Source organism: Heterodontus francisci, chromosome 15 (genome assembly GCF_036365525.1).
Source record: "Heterodontus francisci isolate sHetFra1 chromosome 15, sHetFra1.hap1, whole genome shotgun sequence".
Lineage (NCBI taxonomy): Eukaryota > Metazoa > Chordata > Chondrichthyes > Heterodontiformes > Heterodontidae > Heterodontus > Heterodontus francisci.
The window spans coordinates 48,245,279-48,256,694 of record NC_090385.1 but is presented as its reverse complement, the minus strand read 5'-3'; the positions used below and the strand labels follow the sequence as shown (position 1 = coordinate 48,256,694).

The 11,416-nt window shown below is 43.7% G+C and overlaps 1 protein-coding gene across 1 annotated transcript; it reads left to right on the top strand.

The window, feature by feature from the left end:
• Positions 1-457: 457 nt before the first annotated feature.
• On the top strand, positions 458-3,479 carry LOC137377636 (rho-related GTP-binding protein RhoG-like). The gene has a single exon (XM_068047498.1). It carries the CDS (start codon positions 515-517, stop codon positions 1,088-1,090), a length of 576 nt encoding a protein of 191 aa, XP_067903599.1. The 5' UTR covers positions 458-514; the 3' UTR covers positions 1,091-3,479.
• The last annotated feature ends 7,937 nt before the right edge of the window (positions 3,480-11,416 follow it).

Below are 11,416 nucleotides of genomic sequence, written 5' to 3'. Positions count from 1 at the left end.
CTGGAGTTGTTCTTGGAACAAAGGAGATTGAGGGGAGATTTAATAGAGGTGTACAAGATTATGACAGGCTTAGCTAAGTTAGACAAGGAAAAATTGTTCCATTAACTAATGGTACAAGGACTCGGGGACGCAGATTGAAGGTTTTGGGCAAGAGATGCAGGGGGAATATGAGGAAGAACATTTTTATGCAGCGGTTGGTAATGATCTGGAACTCACTGCCCACGAGGGTGGTGGAAGCGGAGACAATCAATGACTTCAAAAGGAAATTGGATGGCCACTTGAAGGAAATAAGCTTGTCGGACTTCAGGGTTCGAGTAGGGGAATGGGACTGACTGGATAGCTCTGTAGAGAGCTGACATGGACTCGATGGTCTGAATGGCCTCCATCTGTGCTGTAAATGACTGATGGTTATAGGTTGTAGTGAGGTGACTGGATACTGTTAAGTATTTTGTTTTAATGTAGGTTCATTTTTTGTGTTGACAGTGTGAAGCTTGACCTTCGTGCCATATGAATAATGCAGACTATAAAATGCGTGGTTGTGGGAGATGGTGCAGTTGGGAAGACCTGCCTTCTCATTAGTTACACAACGAATGCTTTTCCTGGAGAATATGTCCCCACTGTATTTGACAACTACAGTGCGCAGATGACTGTGGATGGACGAACTGTAAGCCTGAACCTTTGGGATACTGCAGGGCAAGAAGAGTACGACCGTCTCCGCACTCTATCATACCCACAGAGTAATGTCTTCATTATCTGTTTCTCTGTTGCTAGCCCTTCCTCCTATGCCAATGTCCGTCATAAATGGCAGCCAGAGGTTTTGCACCACTGTCCAAATGTTCCCATACTTTTGGTTGGTACGAAGAAGGATTTAAGGAATGATTCGGAAACCATAAAAAAGCTCAAGGAGCAAAGCCTTTCCCCAACAACCATGCACCAGGGAGTGACCTTAGCCAAACAGATCAGAGCGGTTAAGTACCTGGAATGTTCAGCACTCAATCAGGATGGGATCCGAGAAGTGTTTGTGGAGGCCGTAAGAGCAGTCCTCTATCCTCATAGGAAGAAGAAAAGCAAAAATTGTGTACTGTTGTAGCCTGAGGATGTGAACATCTCAGTTGCACATAGATTGGAAGCATGCTTTGAAGCCATGGATCAGCTGCGCTTCAGATTGCATTGTGGTGTAACGCAAGGATCTTGCACAAAATAAGTTTGTATGACTGAAACTGGAAACTGTTGAAATGCTGCTTTATTTGCTGGGTGTTTTTACAGAAATGCAGGCCCTTAATGAGATTTAATCTGATGTAATGGCACTGGACTCTAGCTTGCAATCCCTGAGCTGGACTGAAAGTTTTGCCTTTTAGGAGCTACCTTTAAAGATCCCCTTATGAATCTTCCTAATCTGAATTGTTAATGCTTTCTTCTCAATTTTTATTGATTTTTGGAGACCATGATTTGACTGCTTTGCCATTAACAAACATTTACATGTTCTGATCAGTGTTTTGTTTAACAAATGGTCACTGCTTTTTTTTTCCACTGCTCAGGTTTCAGATTAATATTTGCTTTTACAGCTGTTTGGATAACAGGAAGCAGTGCAGATTTCACACAGTAGCACTGAGAGCATAAATTGGCAAACCATTGATTTCTATGTGAAATCCTGAACTAATAGCTATTACAATTTTATGCCATATTAAATAGTGAAACACAAATCTTGCTAGTGCCATACATATTGGGACTTTGTGTCAAGGTTGTTTTGGCAAAAGAGAAATTTTGCACAATAGACAACCTAAAAAAAAAAGCAGCAGTGTTCATCGATAAATTTCTTGTCAAATTTAAAATGGGCCAAATGTGAAATGGCTCTTTGGCTTTCTGGCCTATTTATGAAATCTTAGTGTTTTTTAAATTGTATGATGCTGGCCTCAATAGCCCCATTTATTGGTATATAGAATAGTTATGGTAAAGTTCACTGGGTTTTGTTGCAATCCTGGTTTTTGTATAAGTCGGGTATTTTGTTCACTTGGTGACAATTTTTTTTTTTTAAGAGTACAGCTCCAATTACTAAAAATGGATTGCGTGTGTTTGGATAGATTCTGTTACCAAACTTTACCATCACTGTATACCAGTCATAATTTTTACGTTGCACAACTGAAAGGTTTGACAAGGTACGAATTTGGGAGTCAGCTTGGCTAAATGTGTTAGGTTCAGACTTACTTGCAGGTATAGAAGTAAGTTGCAGATGGTACGGACATAGGATAAAAGGGAAAATTTTTAAAAATCTGACATTTGCCAAGGTGCAGCAGATAGCTTGTTTGCATTACATCACACACTTGTATTAAATACGCTTCTTTGTTAAAGGTAGACAGATCTGGTGTACACCCCTATCAAATGTTCTTGGACAGGACAATTTGAGATAAACCCAGATGCTATTGTTTATTTCGCCAATGCCCCTACCACTCCTAATACTTTAGGGTTCTTCCTAACTATATTTTGTACCAGAGCATCCAATCCCAACATGTATACACAGGCCTATACAGTACAACCCTACCAAGAATGGAACCATCAAATCAATAATATCTCCATCCAGCAGTTTTTGTGAACCAGTGATACTCAGTTCTCTGCCTTTGTGTTGTAACTCCCATTGAACTGTTCTAAAGGAAAACTTTTCTGTGTTGAAGGGTGGTCTCCGGTCTGTTTACTTTGATTCTCTGGAAAAACAGAGCTGCTGATGGTAGCCTGTTGGCAGGGTGCACTGAGTGGAAAGGAAGAGACAGCCAGTGGTGAGTGAGTGCACCTGGACTGGTTACAAACAGTTGTTTGGTGTCTGAGAACAAGTTAATTGTCTGGTTTTTGGTGGAGTTATGTATGGTAAAGGCGATTAGCAACACAATAGAGGGGGGAAAGGGTATATCACTTAATGTTTAACCAGTATAAAATCTTAGAGTTGTTTGCTTTTTCTAATGCATTCAAAAATCTAACCTTTTAATGCCTAAGGTTATCTTTGAAATTGTTTCTCTTGCATACTTGAAACCGAAACTCACTTGTCCCACATCATGCTATTGAGGACACTTGTTAATTTCTGTTTAATAGGCCCTTTCATTCATTCAATATGGTACAATGTTACATTGTGTACTTGTTTCAGTAAGGCCCAGTTCTATGTACCACGATATCCATTAAATTTGGGATCCAGCGTGTCTCTCTCAATTGTTGTAATTGGTACAATGGTGGATGTGAAGCTTGTGTAGAGGAAAATGCTGCAGATTTTTTAAGAGTAAGACTGAGGATTATGAAGCATCCCTTGTGTTTTGTCTCATCATTATCATGCTTTTCACTATGCTGTAACCATGGTGGGCAATGCTAAAACTATGCACTAGAAACCTGAGTTCTGTTTTTAGAATAAACAATTGTTAAATTAGGACTGCAATGTTTTGAAATGATTCATAAAAAATTGTACTGATGAAATAAAATTAAGTCTCATTTGTTTATAATTGAAGTGGCTATGTCCTTCCTGAACTCTGGGTGACTAGTGTGCCAAATGGCAGACTTACTAGTTTTGAATGTTTTATGCATAAAAATATAGAATTAGAGCACAGTATAGAAAGGATTTATATAGGAAATTTTAATAGCATTATTGTGAATTGATGCTATTTTTACATTACATCATGGTATATTGTTACCAGCCAGTAGTGATAGTGTTTTTCAGATCTAGGTCAGCAAAAAGCCATTATGTTGTGCTTTTCCCGAATTGTAATTTGACTTGATGTTTTTCAGTTCTACACTGAACCTCAGTCTAATGTGGTCACATGTGGATCATTATTGTTTCAGTTTTAGACATTTAACTGTAATCTGCAGGTTGATATTGCTGCATCGTGTAATCTTACCCACATCAGTACTGTATTTGATAACTGGGTGCTTTGCAATATTCAGCAACATTAGAGGTTTTGCTTTCCTGTCTGCATTCTACTGAATTTGTACCTATAGCCTTCAATCTTCCAACTTTTTCGTACAGGTCTTTTATTGTTTGCAGTTCAAGAAAAGACACAAACTACCCATATCATTTTTTTTATAAATGGGATCCATTCACACAAAAACCTTATGACTGTGCAAAATGTTAGTGGCTGGTGGGTTGTCTTTCATATGGTAGTAGCAAAAAACAAATCCAAGGTCAATATGTCAGGTATCCAGGCCAAAGCTTCCAGTGTAACAGTGTGGATATCTTGTCGGCTGTCTGCAAATTTCCTCTGAGGACCGTGTTCCATCTGCTGCAGGGTCACATGATGGGAATGCTTTAATTTATCTATGGAGAAGATGGCAGCTGCTATCATAACCAGTTCTGAAGCGGTTGATGGTTGTCCACCATTTGCGAGAAAGGTTTGACCCTTCATGTTGCACTGTGGGGTTCATAAAGGTATGTTGCAGGTCTTCCAATCATTATGCCATTGGTCATCAAAGCTCGGGAGATCACTGAAGGGCTTTGGCAACACCCAAAATAACTCCCTAGAATTGAGATGGGTTGGTATGTTGGACAAGTCAGTCTGGATCAGCATGTCTTTGATGTGGAGGTTACATTCTCTGGAGACTGCATATTCATGGTGTAGGTGAAGTGATGTGATGTTTGCAAGCACAGGCAGCCAGGGTATTGGTGTCAATAAAAGGTATATTGGCGATTAATTGAGCATTTGGTTGGGCAGCAACAGATCTGACATGCAGACTTGATAGCCATACCAGAGAACAGTACACCAGGTTGGTTGCTGCCAGAGTGAGGGTTTGAGCATCTGCTCCCCATGTGGATCTGACCAGTTTCTGGATCAGGTTGACCCTACTTTTGGCTTCTTCCTGAGGTTCTGAAGATGCTATCGATATGATGGAGTGCGATGAAGCGTGACTCTTAAATAGGATTTTGTTTTAAAATTCATTCTTGGGATGTGAGCATCACTGGCGAGGCCAGCGTTTATTGCCCATCCCTTTATTGCTCTTGAGAAGGTGGTGGTGAGCCATCTTATTGAACTGTAGTTCATGTGGTATAGGTACAATCTCAATGCTTTTTTTTCAGTAGAGGTTTGCAATTTGAGTGGCTTGCTACACCATTTCAGAGGGCAATTAAGAGTCAACCACATTACTGTTGATCTAGAGTCACATGCAGGCCAGACCAGGTAAGAATGGCAGATTTCCTCCTCTGAAGGACATTAGTGAACCAGATGGGTTTTCACAACAATCCAGTAGTTTCATGATCATTAAGGAGACTAGCATTATCTTCCAGATTTATTTATTTTTTTGAATCTACATTCCCCCAGCTGCTGTGGTGGGATCTGAACTCATATCTCTGGAGTATTAGCCAGGGCCTCTGGATTACTGGTCCAGTAACATTACTACTCTGCTATGGTAAAGGCCTGCTCAGGTCAGGAAATAAAAAACCCGACCCAAACCTGACAATCACATCCAACCCGAGCCCGACCTGACCACCGGAATGGTTACCTACCTTGATTCCATAGTGCACTCGCGTACTGTACCGCTTCTGGATTAAGGAAGCCGCAGCATGAACGTGATGATGTCATTGAGAAGCTCACTTGCTCACTGTGCAGACTCAGAGTTTCCCTCCTTGCCGTCGCAGACTCCAGCTCAGCTAGATTTTTCAACTTTTACACTCTCCAGTCCAGCAGAGCAAAATGCAAGACTTCCTCTGTGTGTCCGACCCCAGCCTGAAAGCCGGACCCAGAGGAGCAACCCAACTCGACCCGAACCCGACACATGTCGGGTCCGGGTCAGGGAGCAGGTCTTTATGCTACGGTCCCTTGGGCATGGTTTTCCTTGGTGCCACACATGGAGACTTTCAGGGCTTGGTTTGCTTGATTGGTGTTGGGGTGGAATGTTTAAGTGATGGTCTCTTGTGTGTTTGGCCAAGGTCACCATTGGTGGAAGTAGGCCTCCGTCCTCTAAATCACCAGTCAGGGGATCCTTGGTGGCGGACTGATTCTTGTTTTGTGTGCCAAAGCAATGTCATCAACACATCTGAACCTCTGTAACTCTGTTCCAGGCAGATCACTGACATAAAAGTTTAATAACAAGGGTGGTAGGACAGAACTTCGTGGGAGTCTGTTGTTCAGTCCTATATCTAATCTTCTGAGTGCAGATGTACATACAGAAGTGTTGATTGCTAAGCATGGAGTTGAGATGGTTCATTTTTCTGCAAGGTAAAATGGAGAGCTTGAAAAGCAATCCATGATTCCATACTGCCATATGCTGCTGTCAAGTGCTTGAGTGCTTACAGCGGTCTTGTTGGTACTGAAAGTCCGCTTTGATGCATGTTAGGGCTACCACTTGATCGCAGTAGTTATGTCACTGGAGGCCTGCTTATGCCTTGGGGATGGTTAGCTCGAAGATGGCTTGTCTATGGAGTGGTAGCCTCCAGCACTTTATTAAAGTGCAAAGTAAGATCATTTGGGCAGTAGCTGGAGGCCCTACACAACCATACAAATGGAGAGAAGGAAGGAAAATGCTTGAGGAAGAGGGGGCCTTTGGCTTTACAGCATCTACCGTTTCTATTTGTTTCATGGGATGTGAGCATCGCTGGCTAGGCCAGCATTTGTTGCCCACTTCTAATTGCTGTTGAGAAGGTGATGGTGAACTGCTGCAGTCCATCTGGTGTTAGGGAGGGAGCTCCAGCATTTTGATCCAGCAACAGTGAAGGAACGATGTTATAGTTCCAAGTCAGGATGGTGTGTGGCTTGGAGGGGAACTTGCAAAAGGTGGTGGTCCCACGCATCTGCTGCCCTTGTCCTAGGTGGAGGTGGTTGCGAGTTTAGGAGGTGTGGTGAGTTGCTGCAGTGCATCTTGTATATGGTACATGCTGCTGACGCTGCATCAGTGGTGCAGATAGCGAAGGTTTAAGGCAGTGGATGGGATGCTGATCAAGTGGGCTGCTTTGTCCTGGATGGTGTTGAGCTTCTTGAATGGTGTTGGAGCTGCACTCATCTAGGTAAGTGAAGAGTATTCCATCACACTCCTGACTTGTGCCTTTTAGACGGTGGACAGGCATTGGGGAGTCAGGAGGTGGGTTATGCGCTGCAGAATTCCCAGCTTCTGACCTGCTCTGGTAGCCACAGTATTCAGGTGGCTGCTCCAGTTCAGCTTCTGGTCAATGGTGACCCCCAGGATGCTGGTGAGAGATTCAGTGATGATAATGCTGTTGAATGTCAAGGGGAGATGGTTAGATTCTCCAGTTGTAGATGGTCATTGCCTGCCACTTGTGTGGCGCAAATATTACTTGCCATTAATCAGCCCAAGCCTGAATGTTGTCTGGTTTTTGCTGCATGTGGATACGGACTGCTTCAGTATCTGAGGAATTGTGAATGGCACTGAACATTGAACAATCATCAGTGAACATCCCCACTTATGATGTAGGGAAGGTCATTGAAGCAGCTGAAGATGGTTGGGCCTATGACACTACCCTGAGAAACTTCTGTAGCAATGTGCTGGGGCTGAGATGATTGGCCTCCAATAACCACAACCATCTTCCTTTTGTGCTAGGTATAACTCAAACCAGTGGAGAGTTTTCCCCTGATTCCCATTGACTTCAATTTGGCTAAGACTCTTTGATGCCATACTTGGTCAAATGCTACCTTGATATCCAGGACAATCACTCTCACCTCACCTCTTGAGTTCAGCTCTTGTCCCTGTTTGTACCAAGGCTGTCATGAGATTAGGAGCTGAGTGGCCCTGGCGGAACCCAAACCTTTTCCTCTTCGTTGAGTTCAAGTTTTTTCACTTTTTCCTTCTTGAGCTCAGGTTTTTGCTTTCCTCTCTTTGCAATTCAAATTGCTTCATTTCTTTTTCCAATTCAAGTTGCTTCATCTGCAACTGAATCCTCGCTAACCCAACCTGTGTTTTGTCTGGGTCAAACTTTTCTTCAAATTCTAAATGCGGTGCTAAAGTATCCATTATTTCTGCTTTTTTAGCCCATGATTTTAACTCTATCTTCAACACTTCTGCTAATGCCATCAACCTAACATTTGTTAATTGTTGCAAAACACTCGGGGATAGATCTTCCAGGCCCAGAAAGGTCTTAGCAATTTTGTTTTATTCTTTCATGGAATGTGAGCGTCGCTGGCAAGGCCAGCATTTGTTGCCCATCCCTAATTGCCCTTGACAACTTTTCAGAGTCAACCACATTGCTGTGGCTCTGAAGTCAAGTAGGCCAGACCAGGTAAGGACAGCAGATTTCCACCTGTGGGATTTGAACCTGTGTCCCTATGGCATTATCCTGGGCCTCTGGATTACTACTTCAGTGACCTTACCACAATGCCACCACCTCCCTTGACAAAGCCATTCTGCTTTACAATAACTATAGTAAAAGTCACCATGAAATATTGTTCACTTAAACTTTGGCAAATCCCAGCGTACCCATCTCAGTCTGTGGATGAAATCCCGCAGAGCCCCCAGTTTTGTTACAATCCTGTTAGAAACCATAACATAAAGAAATTTGAACTCTGTTATTACTGAAAGAATTATGCCACAAGATTTAATATTTTAAACAAAAAAAAAACTTTACAGGAGTTATAAAAAGTTAATACTACTAACATTAACACAACAATTGGAAATCACATTCTTCAAACTTAAAATCTTATCAGAACATGAAGACGTATAAACTTTAAATTTCAACGAACACTTTTTGCCCTCCAATACAAACCATGCACTAGATGATTGTAACAACTTGTACAATTTAATACTGCTTTATGGAACATCTACATGAAACCAATTCAGTAACGGATATTAAATGGCATCGACATACACATTTATCAAATAGTGTTGAATAGCTTAGCCTGTCCTTTGCTTTCAAAGTTTTACCACTAGTATATAAAGCTTTTAACTATTTTGGCCTCGAGGCTGGCAAGTCAAAGAGTGATTGATAACTTCTGTGTAATGGTTGTAATTGCTCATCAGTCCTGTGGAAGCCAGAAGAAATAGTCCTGCCCAGTCTGTTGTCTACTGCCTCAGTGCAACAACTTATATTTATATAGTACCTGAAACATAATGAAATGTCTCAAGGCGCTTTTCTTCTTCTTTGGCCTCCTTGTCTTGAGAGACAATGGGTAAGCGCCTGGAGGTGGTCAGTGGTTTGTGAAGCAGCACCTGGAGTGGCTATAAAGGCCAATTCTAGAGTGACCGACTCTTCAACAGGTGCTGCAGATAAAATTGGTTGTCGGGACTGTTACACAGTTGGCTCTCCCCTTGCGCTTCTGTCTTTTTTCCTGCCAACTGCTAAGTCTCTTTGACTCGCCACACTTTAGCCCCGTCTTTATGGCTACCTGCCAGCTCTCGCGATCGCTGGCAACTGACTCCCACGACTTGTGATCAATGTCACATGACTTCATGTCGCGTTTGCAGACTTCTTTAAAACGGAGACATGGACGGCCGGTGGGTCTGATACCAGTGGCGAGCTCGCTGTACAATGTGTTCTTGGGGATCCTGCCATCTTCCATGTGGCTCACGTGGCCAAGCCATCTCAAGCGCCGCTGGCTCAGTAGGGTGTATATGCTAAGGATGCTGGCCGTCTTGAGGACTTCTGTGTTGGAGATACGGTCCTGCCATCTGATGCCAAGGATTCTCCAGAGGCAGCAAAGATGGAATGAATTGAGACGTCGCTCTTGGCTGACATACGTTGTCCAGGCCTCACTGCCAGAGAGCAAGGTACTGAGGACACAGGCTTGATACACTCGGACTTTTGTGTTCCGTGTCAGTGCGTCATTTTCCCACACTCTCTTGGCCAGTCTGGACATAGCAGTGGAAGCCTTTCCCAAGCGCTTGTTGATTTCTGCATCGAGAGACAGGTTACTGGCGATAGTTGAGGCTAGGTAGGTGAACTCTTGAACCACTTCCAAGCGTGGTCGCCAATACTGATGGATGGAGCATTTCTGACGTCCTATCCCATGATGTTCGTTTTCTTGAGGCTGATGGTTAGGCCAAATTCGTTGCAGGCAGCCACAATCCTGTCGATGAGTCTCTGCAGACACTCTTCAGTGTGAGATGTTAATGCAGCATCGTCAGCAAAGAGGAGTTCCCTGATGAGGACTTTCCATAGTTTGGTCTTCGCTCCAGACGGACAAGGTTGAACAACCTGCCCTCTGATCTTGTGTGGAGGAAAATTCCTTCTTCTGAAGACTTGAACGCATGTGAGAGCAGCAGGGAGAAGAAAATCCCAAACAGTGTAGGTGCGAGAGCACAGCCCTGTTTCACGCCACTCAGGATAGGAAAGGGGTCTGATGAGCTGCAGCTATGCTGAATTGTGACTTTCATATTGTCATGGAATGAGATGATACTTAGTAGCTTTGGTGGACATCTGATCTTTTCTAGTAGTCTGAAGAGACCACGTCTGCTGACGAGGTCAAAGGCTTTGGTGAGATCAATGAAAGCAACGTAGAGGGGCATCTGTTGTTCACGACATTTCTCCTGTAGTTGCCGAAGGGAGAACAGCATGTCAACAGTCGATCTCTCTGCACGAAAGCCACACTGTGCCTCAGGGTAGACGCGCTCAGCCAGCTTTTGGAGCCTGTTAAAAGCGACTCGAGCGAAGACTTTCCCCACTATGCTAAGCAGAAAGATCCCACGGTAGTTGTTGCAGTCACCACGGTCACCCTTGTTCTTATAGAGGGTGATGATATTGGCATCGCGCATGTCCTGTGGTACTGCTCCCTCATCCCAGCACAGGCAAAGCAGTTCGTAGAGTGCTGAAAGTATAGCAGGCTTGGCATGCTTGATTATTTCAGGGGTAATGCCATCCTTCCCAGGGGCTTTTCCACTGGCTAGAGAATCAATGGCATCACTGAGTTCCGATTTTGTTGGCTGTACGTCCAGCTCGTCGATGACTGGCAGAGACTGAGCTGCACTGAGGGCGGTCTCAGTGTCAACATTTTCCCTGGAGTACAGTTCTAGGTAGTGCTCCATCCAGCGGTCCATTTGCTTGCGTTGGTCAGTGATTGTGTCCCCTGATTTAGATTTGAGGGGGGGGGCGATCTTCTTGATGGTTGGCCCAAAAGCTCTCTTAATGCCATCATACATTCCTCTGATGTTTCCAGTGTCTGAGGCCAGCTGAATATGACTGCATAGGTGTTGCCAGTAGTCATTTGTGCAGCGCCTGGCTGTTCTTTGTGCAGCGCTTCTGGCTACTTTAGGTGCTACGGATGTTAACACGCTGGGGGCTTTCTTGTAGTTCAGCAGTGCAATGCGCTTAGCGGCTATGACAGGTTCCAGCTCTTCAAAGTGAGATTGAAACCGGTCTACATTCCGCTTCACACGTTTGCCGTAGGTGGTCATAGATGGCGTCTCTGATGTGGGCCCACTTGGTCTCTGCATCCCCTGTGGGAGTGTTTTGAAGGGCTTTTTCAAGTGAATTTAGAAACCTATGTAACAGCTGTGGATGAGAGATTCA

What these genes read in the sequence shown, in the direction of transcription:
- LOC137377636 (XM_068047498.1), top strand. Translation starts at nt 515, where the DNA reads ATGCAGACTATAAAATGCGTGGTTGTGGGAGATGGTGCAGTTGGGAAG.